The 24,253-nt window shown below is 47.6% G+C and overlaps 1 protein-coding gene across 1 annotated transcript in view; it reads right to left on the bottom strand.

The window, feature by feature from the left end:
• The window catches only part of npr2 (natriuretic peptide receptor 2), a 34,084-nt gene that overhangs the window by 3,648 nt on the left and 6,183 nt on the right, over window positions 1-24,253 (bottom strand). The window contains exons 6-19 of the mRNA XM_067258014.1: window positions 21,602-21,737; window positions 21,180-21,261; window positions 17,212-17,332; window positions 15,474-15,548; window positions 13,647-13,724; window positions 9,864-9,968; window positions 8,807-8,878; window positions 7,546-7,705; window positions 7,132-7,287; window positions 5,945-6,113; window positions 4,870-5,016; window positions 2,974-3,097; window positions 1,155-1,223; window positions 797-971 (exon numbers count right to left, since the gene is read on the bottom strand). Coding sequence (XP_067114115.1) covers window positions 797-971; window positions 1,155-1,223; window positions 2,974-3,097; window positions 4,870-5,016; window positions 5,945-6,113; window positions 7,132-7,287; window positions 7,546-7,705; window positions 8,807-8,878; window positions 9,864-9,968; window positions 13,647-13,724; window positions 15,474-15,548; window positions 17,212-17,332; window positions 21,180-21,261; window positions 21,602-21,737 — 1,669 coding nt within the window. The remainder of the gene's footprint in view (window positions 1-796; window positions 972-1,154; window positions 1,224-2,973; window positions 3,098-4,869; window positions 5,017-5,944; window positions 6,114-7,131; window positions 7,288-7,545; window positions 7,706-8,806; window positions 8,879-9,863; window positions 9,969-13,646; window positions 13,725-15,473; window positions 15,549-17,211; window positions 17,333-21,179; window positions 21,262-21,601; window positions 21,738-24,253) is intronic.

Genomic DNA, 24,253 nt, shown 5'->3' with positions numbered 1-24,253 from the left:
ACAAGGACCGTGTTCTCAATGCTAAACTACCCACACACACCTCATAAAGATCTGTTGTGGATGAGGATGTAAAGTGTTTGAATATGAGTGTAAATACTGCCTTCGGATAGATAACAGTTTCACTGTGCTGTGAGAAAAGGATCTTGTTTGGTTTTGAATGTGCCTTGGCCTCTGAAGTAGCCTGGACTTGAAATACCAACATTGTTGCTGTTTCAGATTGCCTCTGGAGGTTTCCTGACTCAAATAAAACCAAAATATTGGAATTAAATGTCATTCACATTTACTACAGTTTACAATAATCACCTAAAAATAATCCTGAACACTAACAATGTCAGGTCCAGCCATGTGCAGTATATGCACAAATTACATCTTGCCAAGCTCAACCTTTTTCCCTCGAATAAATCATGTCGTAAGTTATTAGCTTGGTGACACAGCAGACTGTCAGCAGTCGTAGCAGTTCAGTTGTCCTGTGAGAGGTAGTAGTGAGTCTGAGAAGGACTGAAGGCTTGACACCTGTGATTTATTACTGGCGTTTTAGGGTCTGGGTAGAAAAGGCAAATGGCAACGAATGGTGCGCCCAACATTTGATTCACTAAGTTGGCCGTCAGACACTTGCTTCCTAGAAGCATACGCTTTCTCAGTAGCTAGGCGTGTGATTGTACCTGTGTGTGTTCTCCTATAAGGCGTGTGCTAGGGGTGTGCTAGGCGTGTGCTAGGTATGTGCTAGGCATGTGCTAGGCGTGTGCTAGGTGTGTGCTAGGCATGTGCTAGGCGTGTGCTAGGCGTGTGACGGTACCTGTGTGTATGCCGACCCGTAGCCGTAGCTGGTCGTTAGGTCTGTGGCGGATCTTGAAGGTTTTGACCTGCTCCAGCAGAGCCAGGGACATTCCAGCGATCTCCCTGGCGTGCAGCTTCCCGTTCCTCACTGGGAGCCCAGACACCACCATGTAGGCGTCGCCTATGGTCTCCACCTACACACACACACAGGGCAGAGGTCAAGGGTCAGGACAGGACAGAGGTCGTAGATCAGGACAGACAGCCAGGGCAACAGGACAGAGGTCATAGGTCAACACAGGAGAACCTGTTGCCGTGGGTGACGTCATGAAAAGAATGCTGTTAGCAGGTTGGAGGGGTGAGGTAACAGGCGGGTTTACCTTGTAAACATCAAAGTTGTCTATGATGGCGTCAAAGCAGGTGTACAGGTCGTTGAGGAGAGTCACCACCTGTAGGAGAGGAGAGCAGCCATTCAGTACGCTGCAGACCTGCACTGAAACCCACCAGTTAGCTTGCATACTGCTGTGAGTTTATCTGTGAATACATGTGCAATGACTTTGGGAGAGTCAAACAAATGTCAGAGTTAGATTCCACAGCATCTGAGTTAATCTCAGGTTCTCCTCTTGGTTGGCTCTGGTTTCTGGCTCCGTTGTGGTTCTGCGAGAGATTCTGCATGACTCAGATTTACATATTTCTGCTCGTCCAGATGGACTGCAGCCCAGACCAAAAGTTTATAGACAGAAAGCATTTGCATCGAGTAAAACAATCGGACAGACTGAATATTTTCAAGTTCTAGATCTCCACGATTTTGCAGAGTAATAGTTATGCTAGATGTAAACAGTTTATGTGAGGTCAGAATGATGCATTTAGTGTTGCCGTGGTTCAACCTGGTGTTACTGCTGTAATTCCCAGAGGTCTGTTGGTCAGGATGAAAAATTGTGATGGTCTCCGAAAAACATCAAACCGTTAGAACGTATTTCTCCAATCCTCAATATTTAGTAAACCCTAGTTACCTAAATTCACATTAAAAGTCTATTTTCGTCATTTAGCTATGATATATTTCTCTTGACACACTTTCCCATCCATGAGAGAGAGAGTGTGTGTGAGGATGTACCAGATCGTTGGCCTGTCTGGCCCTCACAGCACCAACCAATGACTGCTGTGCCGGCTGCCTGCTGCAGAGTGCCTGCTGCCTGCTGCAGAGTGCCGGCTGCCTGCTGCAGAGTGCCTGCTGTGCTGAGAACGCTGTTTGTGCCGTCTCCCAAAACTCAAGCATTACTGAGAGGACATTTGTGATGCAGCACTGAGAAGCATGACTCCTCTTGTTTCATGTCGTTTAGAGTTTGAGGGCTAAGCCTTTTCTGGGGAAACAACGTTCTGAGTCGCTGAGGTTACACGGACACATCTCTCCTCTATAGGTGACTTTCAGGACCTTTCAGGATCTTTCAGGACCTTACAGGTCGAGCAGCCTTGATCTCGTCTCTGGATGTGAGAGAGAAGAGCTGGCATTCAGCAGAACTCTCTGACTCATGAGCTCCTACTCTGATAACAGTTCTATTTAGAGTTCAGGTCCGTGTGTGTGGGGTATGCTTGGGAACTGTGAGACATGTAAAGGTACTCTCTCTCTCCTCTCTCTCTTTTACTGTTTTATCTCTCTCGCTCTTCCTTTCTCACTCTCTAACTCTTTTTTCTCTTGCTCTCTCTCCCTTACTCTCTCTCTTTATCTCTCTCTCTCTCTAGGTAATATCAAACGCTCTCTGAGTAAGAGAGGTTGTGTAAGACACGTGGCTCTCGTCTAAATCCTCTCTGGCACGGCGTTCCCTTCTGTCAATAACAAGATGTTCGACCGGCCATTTTAAAGCCTGTTGCATTACATTTACATTTAGTCATTTAGCAGTCATTTAGTGACTTACAGTAAGTACAGGGACATTCCCCCCGAGGCAAGTAGGGTGAAGTGACTTGCCCAAGGACACAACGTCATTTGGCACGGCTGGGAATCGAACTGGCAACCTTCAGATTACTAGCCCGACTCCCTCACCGCTCAGCCATCTGACTGAGCAGTGAGGGGTGTCTGCCGGGCGCGGGGCAGAGCCGGGCAGAGCCGGGCGAGGGGCAGAGCCGGGCAGAGCCGGGCGCGGGGCAGAGCCGGGCAGAGCCGGGCGCGGGGCAGAGCCGGGCAGAGCGGCCTCATGTCAGTACCTGCAGCGGGGTGCTCTCTGCTGACATGGACGTGAAGCCCACGATGTCGCTGAAGTAGATGGTGACGCTGTCGAACGCCTCGGCCTGCACCGTCTCGCCACGCTTCAGCTGCTCTGCTACCGAGCTGAGGAGAGAGAGGGGAGAGAGACATAGAGAGAGAGGAGAGAGGAGAGAGAGGAGAGAAATACATAGAGAGAGAGGAGAGAGGAGAGAGAGGGGAGAGAGAGACATAAAGAGAGAGAGGGGAGAGAGAAACAGAGAGAGACAGAGAGAGAGAGAAACGGAGAGAGGACAGAGAAACAGAGAGACATAGAGAGGAGAGATCATTTAGAGAGGAGAGAGAGGAGAGATCATTTAGAGAGGAGAGAGAGGAGAGATCATTTAGAGAGGAGAGATCATTTAGAGAGGAGAGAGAGGAGAGATCATTTAGAGAGGAGAGAGAGGAGAGATCATTTAGAGAGGAGAGAGAGGAGAGATCATTTAGAGAGGAGAGAGAGGAGAGATCATTTAGAGAGGAGAGAGAGGAGAGATCATTTAGAGAGGAGAGAGAGGAGAGATCATTTAGAGAGGAGAGAGAGGAGAGATCATTTAGAGAGGAGAGAGAGGAGAGATCATTTAGAGAGGAGAGAGAGGAGAGATCATTTAGAGAGGAGAGAGAGGAGAGATCATTTAGAGAGGAGAGAGAGGAGAGATCATTTAGAGAGGAGAGAGAGGAGAGATCATTTAGAGAGGAGAGAGAGGAGAGATCATTTAGAGAGGAGAGAGAGGAGAGATCATTTAGAGAGGAGAGAGAGGAGAGAACATTTAGAGAGGAGAGAGAGGAGAGATCATTTAGAGAGGAGAGGAGAGATCATTTAGAGAGGAGAGAGAGGAGAGATCATTTAGAGAGGAGAGAGAGGAGAGAACAGCGTTGGCCCTCCAAACCCACAGGATGGGATGCTAGTGCTGTGAAAACGAATGTGAGCCGAATTAATCATCATTCTCATGGTGAATTAACACCTACAGAACAGCAGCTTTCAATCTGGACTGAATAACTGTGTCGTCTTGTTATCGTAGCCCCGCTAATTTACCTTATTTGAATTCTTTTTTTTCATTAATGAAAAGAACTGTAGGCGCCGATAAGTCTGACTAAGCAGGGAGAGAGAGAGGGGAGAGAGACATAGAGAGAGAGGAGAGAGAGGGTATCTGTGTGTTCTCCCAGAAACTGCTCTCTGATAAATTGGATGGACTGAGATGACAGAGCTTAAACAGAACCAGGTCTCTGTGGCGTTATCAGATTGTTTCGAGCCATATATCCTCCCTCCTCCTCTCTCCTCCCTCCTCCTCTCTCCTCCCTCCTCCTCCTCCTCTCCCTCCTCCGGTAATGAGAAGTTTTCTTGTCAGCTCTGTCATGGCCCCAGCACTCTCCGCTCTCTCCTCCTATCTCCTCCTCCTCTCTCCCTCCTCCTCCTCTCTCCTTCTCCTCCTCCTCTCTCCCTCCTCCTCCTCTCTCCTCCTCCTCCTCCTCTCTCCCTCCTCCTCCTCTCCTGCTCCTCCTCCTCTCTCCCTCCTCCTCTCCTCCTCCTCCTCCTTTCCCTCCTCCTCTCCCTCCTCCTCCTCCTCTCTCCTCCTCTCCCTCCTCCTCTCCCTCCTCCTGTCTTCTGTCACGGCCCCGGCACTCTACGCTTCACTTCCCAGACGGGCGGAATATGGGTCTCTCGGAAAGTGCAAGATATCAAACAATTAAATGATTCTGTTCAGGCGGATTTTGAACAACACTGAGGTGTCATATTCTTACGACTTACTTTAGTTTGCTGATCAAAAGTTCAGGTTTGTTTTCCCTGTCTTGCTATTAAATAATAGAAATAATAATAAAAAATTTAAATAAAAACATGGAGATTCTTAATTTGTTCTCACTGTGGCAGGATTTGGTAAAGTAGGTTTTCGGCCTTCCTCTTCTCCTCCAAGTAGGCCTGTGTTCGCTCCTCCACCAGGTTCTCCAGGTTGTTGGCATATTGCTCCATCCTGGACAGCAGGTTGTTCAGGATACTGGTGCTTCCTTCCCTGGGACACAGCAGGGAAACACGTATCATGTGGTTGTTACCAGGTAAACACGTATCATGTGGTTGTTACCAGGGAAACACGTATCGTGTGGTTGTTACCAGGGAAACACGTATCTTGTGGTTGTTACCAGGGAAACACGTATCGTGCGGTTGTTACCAGGGACACACGTATCGTGTGGTTGTTACCAGGGAAACATGTATCTTGCGGTTGTTACCAGGGAAACACGTATCGTGCGGTTGTTACCAGGGAAACACGTATCGTGTGTTTGTTACCAGGTAAACACGTATCACGTGGTTGTTACCAGGACAGTTAGCTGGATCTACTTGTATACCGGAAAGGAAAATCTGATGGATTCCAGGGAAATTACAGTCCCTTAACGATCCCAGCCGTCACACTGTCAAAGCTGTTCATATGAAGTGTAGCTCCCTACCCACTGTAGGTTAAATCAGTTCCCTCCCCCTGCGCTGATGACCCCACCTGACCCCCTTGTCCTTCAACCCCCCTGCCCCCCTCCACTCCCGACCAAGAATAACACAGCATCCATCATGTGGTGTCAGCAACATACATTAACTTAATGAAAATAACACGGGGAGAGTGTTTCTGTTAGCTGGCTGGTGCCTGAGGTGGAGGAGGTGGAGGTGGAGGAGGTGGAGGGGGTGGAGGGGGAGGAGGGCTGGAGATGCACTTTCCTGTCACACCGTCCGTAAGTGCATCTGAGGGCTGTCAATCACACGCATCTTTCTAACCCACTGAGGCACGCCAACGACTGTGGCAGGTCCCAACACTAACGTGGCTATGCTACGCAAAAGTAGCCATGCTAACGTGGCTATGCTACGCAAACGTAGCCATGCTAACGTGGCTATGCTACGCAAACGTAGCCATGCTAACGTGGCTATGTGTTGATGTGTGTGTGAGTGTAAGGTCTCACTTGTTGAGCTTGGTGATGTAGATCTTGATGTGTGTGAAGTCGGGTCTCTCGGCCGGGTCCTCCGCCCAGCAGGTCTCCATCAGCCCGCTCAGCTCAGCGCAGTGGCAGCTGTTATCTGTGGTCGGACGGAAGTACGGCCGCTGGCCGTTACGCACCTTCTGGACGATCTCTGCAACACACAACAACACAGGGTGGGTTTAGTTTAGGGTGTGGTGGAGCAGGGGTGGTGTGTGTGTGTGCGGAGGGGTGGGGGTGTGTGTGTATGGGGGGTTGGGGCGGGGGGTGGAGCCGTGGGGGTGTATGTGTGAGGGGGTGTGTGTACCTGCATATCTGTATGTGTCTATTACATTCATACAGCAACAACACAGACCTCAACATACAGCCCAGGATACTTGGAAAAAAGATTACGAAATAATTGTAAACAGATTTATAAGCGAACCTGGACAGATCCACCACATCTGTTCCTCACATTTTCAGACGCAAGAACAAGCAAGACCTGCTCTGTGATCAGGAACAAATCAGCCAGTCAGGGTTCGTGAGAACCCAGGCCAGCCAGTCAGGGTTAGTGAGAACCCAGGCCAGCCAGTCAGGGTTAGTGAGAACCCAGGCCAGCCAGTCAGGGTTAGTGAGAACCCTGGCCAGCCAGTCAGGGTTAGTGAGAACCCAGGCCAGCGGGATGGAAGTCCTGTTGAACATTCACTGTTCTCCAGAGCGACAGAGGGGGGATTCAAACCTGCAATCTTCTACCACCCTCCGCCCACTACCACTGCCTGCTCCCAAACGCACCCAAACTCGGTCTATGAGTCACGCTGTGTAGACAGGAGGCAGTGTGATTGGCTGGACAGGAAGGAGGGTCAGAGAGGGAGTGACTCTGACAGAACGCTACTCAACTTCAGCAGGGTCCTCAGGGGGTAATCCCACACAGCCTAAATACCACTCTGGATAAAACCATCTACCAAAGGAACAATGTCCTATTCGTTGTTTTGCATTCATTTTGCAGGTGCTTTTATCCAAAGCGCCATACTGGACAGGGTTGGAGGGGGGATTTGAACCTGCTCTGTCACTGAGCTATACATATTGGCATTGGGTATGGGTCAGGTTATCAAAAATCAGTTGCAAAGTATCACATAAATTAATGTTTTTTTTGTTATTCTTTAGTTACTTATTTAGACCCTCCTGATAGTCACCTTTGGGGCTCAGGTCCAGACCGTCCATGTAGAAAGGGCCGTTCCTGAGAGCGATCTCCTGCAGGATGATCCCAAAGCTGTACACGTCCCCCTTCTGCGTGCCCTGGGGGGGGTGGCGGTCGTATATCAGCAGCTCTGGAGCCGTCCACAGTTTCACTGGAGACACACACACTCAGATCAGCTCCTCTGGAGACACACACAAATAAACTTGAAATAGAGAGATGCTGTGGGTGTCAACCAGACCCAGCTAGACGCAGCTAGACCCAGCTAGACCAGGCAGACCCAGCTAGACCCAGCCAGACCCAGCCAGACCCAGCTAGACCCAGCTAGACCCAGCTAGACCAGGCAGACCCAGCTAGACCCAGCCAGACCCAGCTAGACCCAGCTAGACCCAGCTAGACCAGGCAGACCTACTTGCGTAGAGCGCGTGCGAGTCGTCGTTCTCGCAGGAGGAGCGGAAGGTGGCCAGGCCGTAGTCGGTGATCTTCAGCACGAAGCGGCTGTCCACCACACAGTTGGATGATTTCAGGTTTCCATGGGAACCGATGTAACTGTTGTGGAGGTAGTTCATTCCCTGGGGAGGGGACAGTATCAGAGGAAGACACCATTTATCCAAGTGATACGCAGAGTTTTTGTACACGAGAGACTTGTCTCTTGCTGAGGTGAAGAGGTCATGAAGCGGGTCTCCTACAGTCCGCATATAGACATGGAATGCATTCGGTCTGAACGCTCTGGAGACAGCAAAAGGGAAATATGTATAAACTTCCATGAGTTATGATATTATCACCTGTTTGCCTTTTCTACTGTACCCCAGTTGCTGACCATGCTTGGCCATGTAAGGAAATGTTCTGTGGACACGATATTTGAATATCTTGTCTCATAATGTCTTGATTTTGATGGATTGAAAATGTAACAAACGTGTTTCTATTAGCAGTTGAAGGTGGACTTCCTGTGAAACTAATATATGGATTTCTGATGCCTATATCTGGTTCCTACTAGACTTGTGTCCAGTACAAGCTAAATATTTAGACAACTCACTTGAACTGTGAGTAAAAATCTCCTGTACTACAAAGAGACCTCTTTGCTTGCTCAAACGTCACCATAGCAGTTTGCTTCAAATACTTGCTTATCTCCGCAGATAGCTCCAGTTTAGCTCCAGTACTCTCCCAACCCTCCAGTTCACCTCAACACACAATTCTATCTACTGAAGATTCCGATCTGGGAAAGAAAGCCTCTATTGTTGGGCGAGACTAAAAATAAGTATTGTAAATACATGGATGATTGGTTTTGATGAAGTGGAAAGCATTTTGCGGTGGGACGGTGATTATGGTCCTCTCAAGCTGTAAGTCAGACTGTGTGTGGATGCCAGTACCAACTAGATCCAGCCAGGAGACTTCACCCCCCCCCCCCCCCCCACCACACCCAACCCCACTCAACCCCAAACCACCCCACCCCCACCCTCTCTCTAATAACTTGTGAACCCAAAATAACCACAACCGTAGTTCCAGACATCCAGAAGGCTCCAGACTTCGAGGTCAATCCTGGACTCTCTGAGATCCCAGGTGGTTTCCCAGGTGCTGTTGGGAGGCCTGTTGCTGGAGGCTCCGCCCACCTCCACTACAGCCCTGCCTACCTCCACCATGGCCCCACCCACGAACGCAATGGCCCCGCCCACCTTCACAATGTCGTTGATGAGTGAGTAGCGGAACATCCAGTCCAAGTTGATGCTCTCGTTCTCCAGAATGTCCTGGAAGGAAAACAACAACAGCTTGAGTCCACAGATGGAGCAGAACCAAACCGACATCAGCAAACACAACTTTCTCCACTCCTCATGTATGTGTACGTGTATGTGTGTGTGTGTGTGTGTGTGTGTGTGTGTGTGTGTGTGTGTGTGTGTGTATGTATGTGTGTGTGTGTGTGTGAGGACTGAGGTATCCAGGTCTGCATGGCTCCCCACAAATAAGCCACAACTCAGAGATAGAACAAGATTGAAAGAGAGGGAAAGAGTTTTCGGTTTAGAGAGCGATAGAGAGGGAAAGAGAGAGAGAGAGAGAGAGAGAGAGGGAGAGAGAGAGAGAGAGAAAGAGGGAGAGAGAGAGAGAGAGAGAGAGAGAGAGAGAGAGAGAGAGAGGGAGGGAGGGAGAGAGAGAGAGAGGGAGAGAGGGAGAGAGGGAGAGAGAGGGTGAGAGAAAAATGATAAGAGTACGATGAGAGTAAGATGAGGAGAGAGGGAGAGAATGAGAGAGAGAAAGAGGGAGGGAGAAAGAGAGAGAGCATTGTCAATACACACAAGCTCAGTGATGTCAGGTTTAGCTCATGTGTCATTCATACTCCTTCATGTCAGCAGGATGCATGTGGATGCGTAACCCGAACCCACAGGCTGATACGCATCACAGGAAGTGACATATAAGGCCCGAGGCAAACCGTTTCCTGGAAGGTTCAACCCAGAGTGCCGGTACACCCCCGTCACATTCCTCCAAATAACCTTTTTATCTCGGCTAAAACTACTTCACTAGTGCCTGTCTGATAAACGTAAAAATAGCTCTGAGTTTCCTTGTCAACGGTAATTTTTATTTATTTATTATTCATTCCTGGCGTATGAAGAGGCAAAGTGTACGTGTAAATAAACGCGTGTTTACCAAACCGATCAGTCTGAGGTAGAAAGGTCTGCTCTAGATCTGAATTCCTGTTTTGTTAAAATAATCTTTGTTCCAGGACGTTGTGTTTCTAACCTGTAGGCTTCCTCTGGGGCAGTACTCCGTCACAATGCAGATGTTTGGGGGGTCGATGCAGGCGCCGATAAACCTTGTCAAATGGTTGAACTGAACATCTCTCATCTGGAAACCAAAACAAACAAACAATATCACTTGTAAAAAAATACAATAAAATAAAAACTACAACAAAAACGCCCACAGATAAAACATTGTCCCAAAGTCAACTGGTACATATTAGGTCAACTCAAAGTCAAAAGTGAGCGTTTTTTTAATAACTTGTCTTTTTCTTTTAGAGTCAGACTAGTCAGACTAGTCTGTTCCCAGTTCTTCGGCCTGGCAGGATCTGTGTGGGGCTCTGCTCTCCCAGGGCGCCGGGAGACACGCGTGTGTGTGAATATAGAGCTGCTGGAGGCTATGAAACACCCAGTGTCTGCAGGGGGACGTGCTAGCAGACGTGCTAACATCCACAGATGAGGAGAGCTACGTGCTAACAGTAACATCCACAGATGAGGAGAGCTACGTGCTAGCAGTAACATCCACAGATGAGGAGAGCTACGTGCTAGCAGTAACATCCACAGATGAGGAGAGCTACGTGCTAGCAGTAACATCCACAGATGAGGAGAGCTACGTGCTAACAGTAACATCCACAGATGAGGAGAGCTACGTGCTAGCAGTAACATCCAAAGATGAGGAGAGCTACGTGCTAACAGTAACATCCACAGATGAGGAGAGCTACGTGCTAACAGTAACATCCACAGATGAGGAGAGCTACGTGCTAACAGTAACATCCACAGATGAGGAGAGCTACGTGCTAGCAGTAACATCCAAAGATGAGGAGAGCTACGTGCTAACAGTAACATCCAGAGATGAGGAGAGCTACGTGCTAACAGTAACATCCAGAGATGAGGAGAGCTAAGTGCTAGCAGTAACATCCACAGATGAGGAGAGCTACGTGCTAACAGTAACATCCAGAGATGAGGAGAGCTACGTGCTAGCAGTAACAGCCCAGCGGCAGGGCTAACCTGCTACCTTTACATGGAATACCATCATCAGCTGCCTCCACTTGCTGTTTGCCTCTTTACCATGTGAGCACCTCGTCCAAAAAAACTAATCGAGTCAATTACAAATCCCTCAGACAAAATTACTTTGAAATACTAGAGGCTTCGCCCCAGATCAACCTTGGAAAATACGGCAATTTAAAGGTTCCACTTGGAGCAAAATGAACTGGAGTCCAATGTTGACACAGTCCAGACAAACACCTTCTCTATCCATGCTAGCTCGTACAGGGACGGGTCACAATATCCACATGCAGACTCACGAAACGTCCACAAACACAACTCTAGAACGTCCAAGTGAACATTCCGGAGTATTTAACTGGACGGAACACGCAAGTGAGTGACAGGAGAGCCCAAACCAGCGAAAGGGGAGCTCCTGTTTCACGGCTCAGGAGAAGTTAGTGTACCCTTTAGCCTATATCATGTCCCCTGCTGAACGCTTGCTAGGGGGATGGGGAGGAAAGAGAGGAAAGAGGGGGAGACAGGAGGAGGAGGGGAAGGAGGGGGAGGAGGGGGGAACAGAGGAAGGAGACAGAGGGAGGAGGAGCAGAAGATTCTAGAAGACAAGCGGTTAAGTTTCCGTTGGCAGACCCTCTTCCCCATCTGGTTGGCTGACACAGACGATCAGGCCCCCAGGGCTTCTGAAGAGCTGCCAGGGCGACCCGTCTCTCTCTCATGTGTGTGTGTGTGTGTGCACACATGTGTACAAGCAGTGAGTGTGTGTGTGAGGACCCAGGCATTCAGGCTTCCCCTCAACTGGGCCACAACTCAGAGAGAGAGATAGAACAAGATAGAGAGAGAGACTGGAGGAGAGAAAGGGAGGGAGGTGAGAGAAAGTGAGACAGTGAAAGAGAGAGAGAGACCACTAGGTCTGCATCCTGTCTCACCGCACAGGTCTGCATCCTGTCTCACCGCACAGGTCTGCATCCTGTCTCACCGCACAGGTCTGCATCCTGTCTCACCGCACAGGTCTGCATCCTGTCTCACCGCACAGGTCTGCATCCTGTCTCACCGCACAGGTGATGTCTTGATTAAAAGAGACGACAAGACAAGGAGACATGTTGCCCTTCAGTCGCTTTAGATTCATGCATTTCTCAACCACTGAGACAAATTAATCGATCCTCCCTCCACTGCTTCCTCATTACCGTCGAATACGACCGCCGACGACCGCCGGGCCATAAAACGAAGGAGGGCATCTCATCCCAGGCTGGGGGAACTTGCGGTGTGAGGGGGGAGTTAGGGGTGTGAGGGGGGAGTTAGGGGTGTGAGGGGGGAGTTAGGGGTGTGAGGGGGGAGTTAGGGGTGTGAGGGGGGAGTTAGGGGTGTGAGGGGGGAGTTAGGGGTGTGAGGGGGGAGTTAGGGGTGTGAGGGGGGAGTTAGGGGTGTGAGGGGGGAGTTAGGGGTGTGAGGGGGGAGTTAGGGGTGTGAGGGGGGAGTTAGGGGTGTGAGGGGGGCGTTAGGGGTGTGAGGGGGGAGTTAGGGGTGTGAGGGGGGAGTTAGGGGTGTGAGGGGGGAGTTAGGGGTGTGAGGGGGGCGTTAGGGGTGTGAGGGGGGAGTTAGGGGTGTGAGGGGGGCGTTAGGGGTGTGAGGGGGGAGTTAGGGGTGTGAGGGGGGAGTTAGGGGTGTGAGGGGGGAGTTAGGGGTGTGAGGGGGGAGTTAGGGGTGTGAGGGGGGAGTTAGGGGTGTGAGGGGGGAGTTAGGGGTGTGAGGGGGGCGTTAGGGGTGTGAGGGGGGAGTTAGGGGTGTGAGGGGGGAGTTAGGGGTGTGAGGGGGGAGTTAGGGGTGTGAGGGGGGAGTTAGGGGTGTGAGGGGGGAGTTAGGGGTGTGAGGGGGGCGTTCCCAGGGCCCGCTCCCAGCCTCAGGGGGGCGTTCCCAGGGCCCGCTCCCAGCCTCAGCGCCGGCCCCAGTAATGAGACCTCCTACGGTGGGGGGGAGAGGCCCCCCTTTGAACGATCTCGTAATGACTCGGCCCAGCTCCACACAAGCTCTCCAACAGGCCTCCCCTCACGGTGGGAGAGACCATTCTGTGTCTGGTGGGGGGAGGGGGGTTGTAAACGTCGTAAAGCCAGGCATGGCGGCCTGAGGCAGGCCATAAGGGCAGGAGGCTAGGGGAAGGGTGGGGGCAGAGGGGAAGGGTGGGGGCAGAGGGGAAGGGTGGGGGCAGAGGGGAAGGGTGGGGGGCAGAGGGGAAGGGTGGGGGGCAGAGGGGAAGGGTGGGGGCAGAGGGGAAGGGTGGGGGCAGAGGGGAAGGGTGGGGGGCAGAGGGGAAGGGTGGGGGGCAGAGGGGAAGGGTGGGGGGGCAGAGGGGAAGGTAGGTATTCCTGTCCAGTCCTCTGGGAGTTGGAATGACTACTTCTCTAAAACGGCTTCCTGATCATTATCCAGGGCCTCTCTCCAGAGGGAAATCAGAGGATTGCTTCCTGAGCAGATCAATGTAGTCCCAGGGTGAGAGCAGGGATCATTAACACCGGCACTGAGGGTCCGAGGACTGGCTAGCTGCTAACTATAATAGAGGACTGGCTAGCTGCTAACTATAATAGAGGACTGGCTAGCTGCTAACTATAATAGAGGACTGGCTAGCTGCTAACTATAATAGAGGACTGGCTAGCTGCTAACTATAATAGAGGACTGGCTAGCTGCTAACTATAATAGAGGACTGGCTAGCTGCTAGCTATACTAGACTTAAGATCTGTAATTACTGTAAACTGAATTGTAAACTGTAAGTTTATGTATCAGGAGAACTTACATGTTTGAGCTCAAACAGCACCTGTCTGGTCAACTCAATCCGCTTCTTGTTGACATGTTTGATGGCCACCAGATTACCCTGTAACAGTGACACAAAAAGACATGTTTAATATCCACCAGATTACCCTGTAACAGTGACACAAACAGACATGTTTAATATCCACCAGATTACCCTGTAACAGCGACACAAACAGACATGTTTAATATCCACCAGATTACCCTGTAACAGCGACACAAACAGACATGTTTAATATCCACCAGATTACCCTGTAACAGTGACACAAACAGACATGTTTAATATCCACCAGATTACCCTGTAACAGTGACACAAACAGACCTGCTTAATATCCACCAGATTACCCTGTAACAGTGACACAAACAGACCTGTTTAATATCCACCAGATTACCCTGTAACAGTGACACAAACAGACCTGTTTAATATCCACCAGATTACCCTGTAACAGTGACCAGTCTGTATGTGTTAGGTGAGTGAGACGACTGAATAACAGACACAAACATCCGACAGCATCTCTCTAGGAATAAAGTATTAAATAGATAGTGTATGAAATGTCCAGGATATGATGGTCTTGAGACAGGAGACAGTGGTTCGTCTCATTTCAGCTACAGGTAACTTACAGGTATATATGGAAGCTATCCTCATACAGGCATACAGTATATAGTTTGTATATTTGTAGCTATTCTTATACATATTCATATCTTGTAGCTATTTTCATTCAGGTATATATAATAGCAATTGTCATACAGATATACAGTATATGATATACTGTCCTCCAAGCAGATGTAAATGGTTGCTTTCCTCATACAGGTATATCTGGTAGCTATCCCCATACAGGTACATGGTAGCTATCCTCATATAGCAGGTATATCTGGATGTTATTCCTGGATTATAAGACTCTCAGTCTGTCACCGTGGCGTTTGAGGCCTCCCCCCCCCCCCCCCCCCCCCCCCCCCCCCCCCCCAGGGAGCAGAGCAGAGAGACCCTGAGAGACACGGCGCCTGACAGACAGGCTGAGGCAGCGGCAAGACACAACCCTCAAAGTCCCAGCTGCAATCGCAGGTGTGGAGAATTCTAGGAGGCAAGCAGAGAGGGTAATACAACAGCCTGTACGCTAATATCACAGACTGGAGTGGCTCGAATCCACACAGCTGCTTCTACAGCAGCGTTTCAACCACAGGAACTGCCCCATGGAACTAGTAACTGTCCCCCGGAAATCACTGTGTTTCCACCGCAGGAACCAGGGTCTAGATTTAGTTCCATGGAGCAAAAAGCCAGCTTGTTGGTGGGCATGAAGCACTCACAGCAGCAGAAGTATTTCAACTGATATCTCAACCTCCTTTTTTCGTGTGCGTTTTCCTGATGCACCCACCGAGGTGTGGATGAGAGGCCAGCCTCGCCCCAGCCTCACCCCAGCCTCACTCCAGCCTCACAGCAGCCTCCACAGCCTCAGGAAGCAGGGAGACTGAGAGGAGATACTCTTGTTCAGACTGACCTCCAGCCATCACCCACTCCCTATCCCTCCCTCCCTCTCTCTCTCTCTCTCTCTCTCTCTCTCTCTCTCTCTCTCTCTCTCTCTCTCTCTCTCTCTCTCTCTCTCTCTCTCTTTCTATCTGTCCTTCTCCCTCTCTCTCTCCTTTCTCTCTCCCTCCCTCTCTCTGTTCCTCTCTTTCTTTCCCTGTCTACCTTTCTTACTCTCGCTCTCTCTCCCTCCCTCCCGCTCTCATTCTCTCCATCTATCTCCTGTGCAATGTGTGTGGGTGGACAGTAGTGAAAGGCAGTTGAAAATGTCAGAACTCAGTCAAGACTTGCCTTAAAATAGCCTGTTTTGGCAAATAGCTGATATTTTCCATGAGCAGTTATCAAGGACCCGTAGCTGGAACCTCTCTGGAAGACAGAAAGAGAGATAGAGAGAGAGAGATAGAGAGAGATAAAGAGAGATAAAGACAGAGCAAAAGAGAGAGAATGAGAGAGAGAGGGGGAGAAAGAGAGAGGGAGGGAGAGACAGTGAGAAGGGTTAGCCATCATGTACAGTTTCTCATCTTTACAGTTTGATAGGCTACAAGCAAATCAGCCTGACACTGGTCACCTCATTTCAATACAAACACTAAAGCAAAACGGTGGATTCATGAAAAATAAAGTGTTTTTTATAGACCGAGAGAACTTCTCCAATACATAAGACCCAGACGCCCTTTGAAATAATGTTTGTTGAGGAAAATGCCATGTTTTTAAAACAGAAACCAAGGGGGATATGCTTTGGAACACAAAGGAAATGAAGTTAGTGTGCTGCATGAAAAGTGCCAGAATGTTCCAGTGAGTTTGTAGAGAATGCATATATTGGCAACACACAGCACACTGGAAAATACCCTGGTCTGGAAAATGAGCCTGTTTTCCAGCAGTGTTACACCAGGACCAGAGAGCGGACGAGCCCTGAAGAAGGTGAGAGCATGAACACTTGCACATGTGTTTGGGTGTTTGTGTGTATGTCTGTGTGAGTGCGTGGGTGGGTGTTCATCTATGCCTGCACGTGTGTGTGTGTGTGCGCGCGTATGTGCAATCCATAGGATAAGCATTAGTCCTCAGACAAGAAGCTCCCTAACCTGACCCTGGAGGACGTGAGGAAGCGTAACACATGCAGGAGCCGGGGTCAGGCGGGAGCTTATTTTAACAATCATTTAATATGTGTCTGCTACCGCAAACCCAGCCACCTTCAATAAACACTGGGAAGACTTTCGAGAATGTGTAAACTAACAAAGGACTTGGACAGTCACTCACTCTCTCTCTCTCTCTCTCTCTCTCTCTCTCTCTCTCTCTCTCTCTCTCTCTCTCTCTCTCTCTCTCTCTGTATTTCTCTCTCTCTGTGTAATTCTCTCTCTCTCTGTATTTCTGAACAGTTTTAGCACAGTGTGTACTTCGTATCATAATGCAACTGCGCATGAAATATTCAAACGGCAATCTGGTATCCTCCAGTGTGCTGTTAAACATGGATGACGTCAGTAATAGTACCACAGACTCACGCGCTGTGTTTGTCAAAGCAGCTTGGGTGTGCGAGGGTTCAGGGGAATACTGAAAGTCTTGAAGGTTTCAACTAAATGAACATCATGAGCTGACAAAGAAGCCTTCATATCTGCCAGAACAACAACGTCTTAATCACCCACTCTGGACCTCACCTTTACTACTGACAAAAAGATTTAGCCTGAGAAAATCCAACCAGCACATTGAATCATGGTATGAATTGTTCTCATTTAGGAGACGCTTTTATCCAAGTCAACGTGCAGTCCCAGGGGGAATTGAGCCTGCGACCTCTTGAGCTGCGGTTAAGCGCTCTAACCACTGAGCTCTACCCTCTCATAGTTTGAGATCTCTCGGAGGGAAGTATGAATAATGTGGTGGTGTTTAGTAATCAGAGATCTGAGTGGTGGGGCCGTGTCTGTGAGGAGTGTGTGTGTGAGTGTGTGAGGGTGTACCTAAGGGAGAGGGAGGTGTGTGTATGAGGGTGTGTGTGTGACGGTGTGAGAGGTGTGTGTGAGGGTGTGTGTGTGAGACGTACCTGAGAGAGAGTGAGACGGCTGCCTGCTCTCTTGTGGTACTTGTTGGGGCTCTCGAACTGCAGGTCCTCCCATCTGATCCTCCACAACATCCCAGCCAGCTCCTTCTCCAGCTTCAGCTTCCTGGAGACACACACCAGCACACACACCAGCACACACACACAAGCACACACACCAGCACACACAAGCACACACACAAGCACACACACCAGCACACACAAGCACACACACCAGCACACACACCAGCACACACCAGCACACACACCAGCAGGGCGGCGTTAACAGGGTCAAACCAGCTTGACACTTTTATCAAAGCAAAGTACGGGGTTTGAACTGGGGAAGGCTTGATCTGCAGTCAGTGTGTGGATATGACTGTTGTTGCGTCAGACTAGCATGGATGTGAGTGGGATTAGGATGTGATTGGGTCTGTGCAAAGATCTAATTTCCTCATCAGACTGTGAACCCGGGCTGCTAAACAGGGGTGCGTTTCCCGAAAGCGTCGTAAGCCTAAATTGATCGTAGAATCCATCGTAGGACGAATCTTAGTTTTACGGGACATTCATAAAGACATCGTAGCTAGTGTCTCTTGAAAATTCGTAACTCTTGAAAGTGCATAGATTAGCCTACTCCTTACGAGCATGTTTGGGAAACGCACGTAAGAAATATTGATGGTTTTGTTTTTTGCTCGATCGTTGCTACGATCCATCGTTATCGGGAAACGCAGCCCAGGTCGTTTATCATTTGTGGCATAATCAAACCAGATAATCCTAATGGGTTTCCTGATAGAATCATTTTCATTTCAGAACTCTTTAACTTTATCTGACATCTCAGTGGTCTAGCTGTCAACAGCCTTTATTTTCCCAGAAATAAGTTCAAATAAGCTGAGGTAAACATGATTGATGCACACCGCTGATCGAATGCTCGCTTCACTCTGAATCTAATGAACGTTGGCTTGATAACTGGTCGATATACACAACTTGAAACATTTATGGAGTTTCTCATTTTTAGGTCACTGATGTCGGAAATGCTTTTGGAGGGAGTGTATTTTTAAACACCAGTTAAACTGGCATTCACTCTGAGACTCAGGAGAAAAAAAACGATCTCAGAGAGTCAACACATCTGGTGTGGATCCCATAGGAGCGAGTGTTTCCTAACATTCACCGTCTCGATCCTCGAAAGAGAGAGCATGTTTTTAAAAATCCAACTTTTTTTTTCTCAAGCAGCACAGTTGAAAATGTGGAGGAGTGAGGATTTCGGAGAAGGAAAATCATTATTAGTTTGATGCGTTTCAAATGAAAAAAAGAAAGAGCAGAGCCCACACATTCCAGCTCGATCTTATAGGTGTAAAACACTTCCAGATGTCTGCCGTGAATTATTGCAGCGTTTGCATATTGGTGTATTTTTACCATTCGACTAAAAGCCATCTTAGTTGGCCCCAAAATGAGCCTCGATTTTTTTCTCCTGGGCTGATTTTGCAGTCAAACTGTCAGAAAACCTTTGCAGTGTCTTAGCAGTGAAAAGAAATTTAAGACCCAGATCTGGGGTGTCTTTCCCCAGTAAACAGCCTGGCTAGATGGACTGTAGTCTGGAGGTCACAACACAGATTTATTGTCAACCCTAATCTGTCGTGCACAGGTCGAGAACAATCCGCAGCAAAAGTCAATACTTTGTCAAATTACTTTTGAGGTTAACTATTCCTAGTATTCCTGAGTGAGAAACCAGCCATCTTCCCTTGACCCGACACAGATTTGAATCTGTCCCAGAAAAGCATTTCAACAACATGACAGGTGGTCATCAATTTTGTAAAAAGAAATATTCATATCAGATGATTTGTGAACGTAGAAAGAAAACATAGTGTTTCTGTCACATGGTGTGTTTGTAGTCAGACATGGTCTGTCTGTCAGCCAAGTGTCCATTACTTTAGAGGGCTCAGGGTCACGTGACACAAGCAGATCTGAGGAGCAGCAATATCTTGCCCACTAATTTAATAATCTAATTTAATCTAACATAATTTGCATATATAATAAATTATATATCGAAATTATACATCATATATCTATGACAATATACAATACATGATCCTGTACGTGTATGTTTAAATTTGTATTTAACATATTCAAGGAAAATAATCATTTAATCTTGTTCTTAGAATAAAGCAGAACTCGTGAAAAAACTATTCTAAGAAATCATGAATAATTTAAATAACTTAGACAGTGGCTATTTAATTTTTAATAAATAAACTACATTCATGGACATGTCAGAACTGATAAGATTGGTTTGAGACTCATTCCTTCACAGAAAGTAATTTTATTTTAAATAAAGTCAAATAAAGCGCCTAATAACTAACTAACTAACTAACTAACCTTTAACTAACCCTGAAAAGGAGCTCCTGATCTAGGTCAACTGACTGCACGAAAACAAGAGTTATGAAACCTGAAAACCTCTCTTCTGGCATTCTCCCACATCGGCTCAGCTCCACCAGACAAATCAACTATTTGACTTGAAATCAAGTGTTTGATTTGATCTGTCTACGGTAACTAACATCAGCGAAACCCTTAGTTTGTGGACGGTTATTAAATCCCTTGGACCGCGCTAGTGTTCAAGCATGGAAATGTCACATCATTGCTAGTGAACGCTGCAACCTTTCATGGCATGCAGGAAACACCATTAAAACAATTATTTCTCTCCTCTCCTTAAAAAAGAGTATTTTCTATTTAAAGACCTTCGTTTTGAGAGCTCTGGCAGGTAGACCAGTGTAGGTAGCGAGGGGCTCCACAGTAGGGCTATTGTTTCCTGAATCCCATATGTGGATTGGAGCAAGCAGCCACAGAGCAGTCGGTTGTGCTTGACATCACACCGCTACCACGTTTACCAGCAGCCCAGTCGCTCTTCATTAAAAAGCGACGCCGACCGTCCAAAAAGTTAAATCAATCGAGCACTGTGGGAAACGCATGAAAGCAAATGGCTTGGGAAAGGGTTACATTAGAGTGAAATGTGAAATGTGTCTAAACTCCACGGACACGACCTCTGTCTCGGTTCCTAGTCTAAACCAGACAGGCCCTTCAGAGTCAGAGACTTATAGAGAGGGTTTGTTGTGGGGAAGTAGAAAGCTATATTAATCAAGCCCAAAAACTGGCTATGCGTCGATTCTCTCAAAGCGTTGCGACGACCGAAGCCATTATGAAAATACGTTTCTGATTTAATTTGCAAACTGTAAATTGAAATAAGCGCAGCAAGCAACAGGAGGATGTCCAATGATGGAGACCAGTAATTAACGTGAAATAACAACCTTTTGCATAATTAGAGCACCACATCATGCAAAATGTTTAACCCTCGTCACCCTGTCAGTGAAAGCGAGCCGCTGGTCGGTGACACCCAGGCTGTGTAATCTAATCTTCTCAGAATTACATTTCGTTTCAAGACAGACAGAATGGCGGGTAGCCAACCAGTTACTTTCTTCAGGAGAAGCATATTGAAATGTTTCTGTGGTGTTTCCAGGGTGTTGTACGAAAGCAGATGTGCTTGGCTACCGTAGGCTACACACCAACAACTAATTTAGCGATCGCTGGAGGTTCAGTCAGACTGAGGTCTCGTTCTTAAATATGACCGGAGAAGCACAACTAACAAACGTGTTAATGATAATTATGGGGTCTGACTGTAGCTACCCCCGGCCAGGTACCTGAGTTCGCCTTGGTAACGGACGTACAGCTCCAGCGCTTCTATAACCGCATCACACGCTGAGCCGTTACTCTGGCAACAACATGGAGAATTCCTTCCTGTCACCTAGTTGTGCTGCCCTATAAAACCCCTCTTTCCAAACACACCGTTTCACTCAGACTCTCTACGAGATGAAAGACGCTAATGTCTTTGGTTCCAGCTTTGGAACAAAGGACACCCCGTTTGAGGTGAAATAACCTTGTTATAGATGAGGAAATGAAAAGCCGGTCAGGGGTTGACCTGAACCGCCTACCTGTAGATGAGAAAGCTGGAGATTCCAAAGATGATGAGGGCTAGTCCAGAGCCAACTGCCACTATCCCCAGCACTTGGAATTCTAGCAGGGAAACATAACATGCAATTGTATCAAACCATCATCAACCTGGGTCGTCTTAGTCAGCAATCAAATGCTCTAACCACTGAGCTTCTCCTACAGACCCCCGGTGTAGTTGAGATGTGGTTATTGTGCAGTGTGCAGTGTGCCTGGTACATACACATTCATTCATTGATTCTGACCACCGAAACATTGTTAAAACAACAGACTTCTGATCCTCTCCTGTACTTTCCATTTGCAGCATTTGCATGATGGTTTTTGGATAAAAGGGGTCTTCTAAATGAATAAAAAGCCTTAAAATACTTAAAGAGCTTGCGTGGCGCCAGCACAGAGAGGCATGTACCATCGTTGCAGGAGGGATCGTGAGGGGTGAAGACACAGGGAGGGTTGTCCGGGGGAGGGCGTCCGCCAGGCCAGTGGATGCTCTCTACAGGAGACCACACGATCTCCTTGCTGGTGCCGTTGTAATGAGCCACGATCTGCAAACCACAGAAGAAGAGAAGCCTGTTATGATCCAACATTTCTCACCGTCATGATTTCTTATCAGTCTTTTCAGTCACTCCCCTCCGGCAGAAGGCTGCGGTCCATCAGGACCAATACCTCACGCCACAAAAACAGTTTCTTCCCTTCCGCTGTTGGCCTCTTCAACAAGGCCAAGGGACCCAGTGACTCTAATGACTTCCTGCTTAAAACACACTGCTTTTTGCACTGCATTACAAAATTGTATCTTGTACATTTGTATTTTTTGTAATATTTGTATTTTTGTATTTTTATATTGTAATTTACGGCAACTTATATTTTATTTTATTGTATATTTAATTCTATTCTAATCCCACTTAGTACTGCTAGTTTATATACCCTTATTATAGATAGTCCACATATTTAAATTTTAGGTCCCTATATGTTTATTGTATGCACCTTCCTGCCAAAGCAAATTCCTTGTCTGTGCAAACTTTCATGGCGAATAAATCCCATTCTGATTCTGATTCTGATTATCTGCCGCTTTATCCACAGTTATTCGTAATTCTAAAAATGCCCCTTACCTATGAATTATTGAGAAAATGTTCATATTCCCTTTCATTATTTAGCCCAGGTGAAGAACAGAGAACTGACAGTGAATTTTTAAATAAATGAAATTTTTATAAAGTGCATGCATTATGCCAACGAGGTCCTTTTCATCCAAATTGCTGTGATGCGAGTCGAGCAGAGAAACACAACAGACTCTCCTCTCACGGAACACGGAAGCTTAGAGTGACTAGCCAATGGGGTGTTTCAGATTCAGGAGGGGGGGGGGGGGAGGTGAAACACGACCCCTCCTCATGCTCCTCAAGCAGGTGAACAGACGTGACTGCCGCCCCATCGGCGGTACACTTGGCCGATGTTCGCCCACACCCGGGTTCAAACCTGCCACCTCCGACTCCTCAAGCACAACCACTGCCAGCTACGCCAATAAAAAGCTAGAGAGTCGCTGGCGCGGGTGGCCTGTATGCATACCTGAGGAGTGAGATTAACCCATCTATCCTGGCTACACTGGTCGACACATTGGCTGCTTTGTCCAGACGAGAGGAAGGGCGGTCCCATTGAGATGTCATTAAACTGTGTTTCTGTTTTGATTTTGGGAGTCAAACTAGTCAAACGAATGAATCAGTTCAGGAGTCGGAACCACTGGAGCTCATCCAGTCACTGCTGTCCAGGACGACTGATTTAGGATGAATTATTTAGTTTGACTCTGGACTATAGATGACTGGTCTATATATGTAGTTACATTTGACTGTGAGAAAAATCTGAGGTTTCACACATCTTTTCATTACAAAGTCATAGCCACTGGGCCATCTCCCTGGTGGTTATAGTACTATTTAACATTTGTTTTTGATTACATCAATGCACATAGACAAACAAAGCATTGATTTATACCATGCATATACCTCCGTCTGTAGCGAAAGAATTTCGAGAGAAATTCTGGTGACAGTAATTACAGGAATGGGAGCATATGGAGTGAATTAGACGGCTCCACAGAAAACAGTTTCTTTATTATTGTTATTCATTTCCCCTGTGTGTACTCTTCAAATTCCAAATTTATCATGAAACTGTTCATTAATCATAAATAATACCTTTTGGTCTACAAACTTTTGCTTCTTCGGATTTGAAATATTCAGTACATAAAAATAGAGGGAAGCCCTTTGAGCACATCTACAGGATCCTCTGCTTGGTCAGCAAAACGTAGAAAAGCAGAAAATATACAAACTGGTTATTTTTTTACGTGAATATTCAAGCTGCTAAAAATGGAAAAACAATAACTCAGAGCTTCAGTGTTGAACAGAACGTTTACATGCTTACTGTGGGCTTGAAACCGCCAATAACGACACCATATCTCCAGCTTCTAACAGGAACAAATAATGCAGGTTCACTAGCTGGGCTGGATATTAGCACACCACAATAACAGACTATCAGCAACGACAACCCCACAGTTAGTTTAGGGCCTCAGCGTTCCTAATGAGCACAGCTTATCCAGACAGTATCAAATAATTGGGCTTTGCAGCACTTACGTAAATGAGTAACAAATGTATTTAGTAACATTCATAAACTGCTGGTTGCTGCGCAGCAGCAACAGTGATCAGGGTTATGATGAGACTATGGTGAACAAACTCAACTCCTAAACTAAACAGCAAGCTTACTTTTGTCTGCGGGCATTATGGGCACAGAAACAGCAGCGTTTCAGGCATTATGTGCACAGAAACAGCAGCGTTTCAGGCATTATGGGCACAGAAACAGCAGCGTTTCAGGCATTATGGGCACAGAAACAGCAGCGTTTCAGGCATTATGGGCACAGAAACAGCAGCGTTTCAGGCATTATGGGCACAGAAACAGCAGCGTTTCCTCTGAACATGTATCTGCTGTACATGGTGTATTCCGTGCTGATTGGTCAGTTACAGTTTGTGACTATGAGATGCATACCTGTGGTTTTTAAGAGAGGCTATGAGGGCTCAGCCTGATT

Source organism: Osmerus mordax, chromosome 20 (assembly GCF_038355195.1).
Source record: "Osmerus mordax isolate fOsmMor3 chromosome 20, fOsmMor3.pri, whole genome shotgun sequence".
Taxonomy (NCBI): Eukaryota; Metazoa; Chordata; class Actinopteri; order Osmeriformes; family Osmeridae; genus Osmerus; species Osmerus mordax.
Note: the sequence above shows the minus strand (reverse complement) of the source record. Positions and strands in the feature narration are given on the sequence as shown.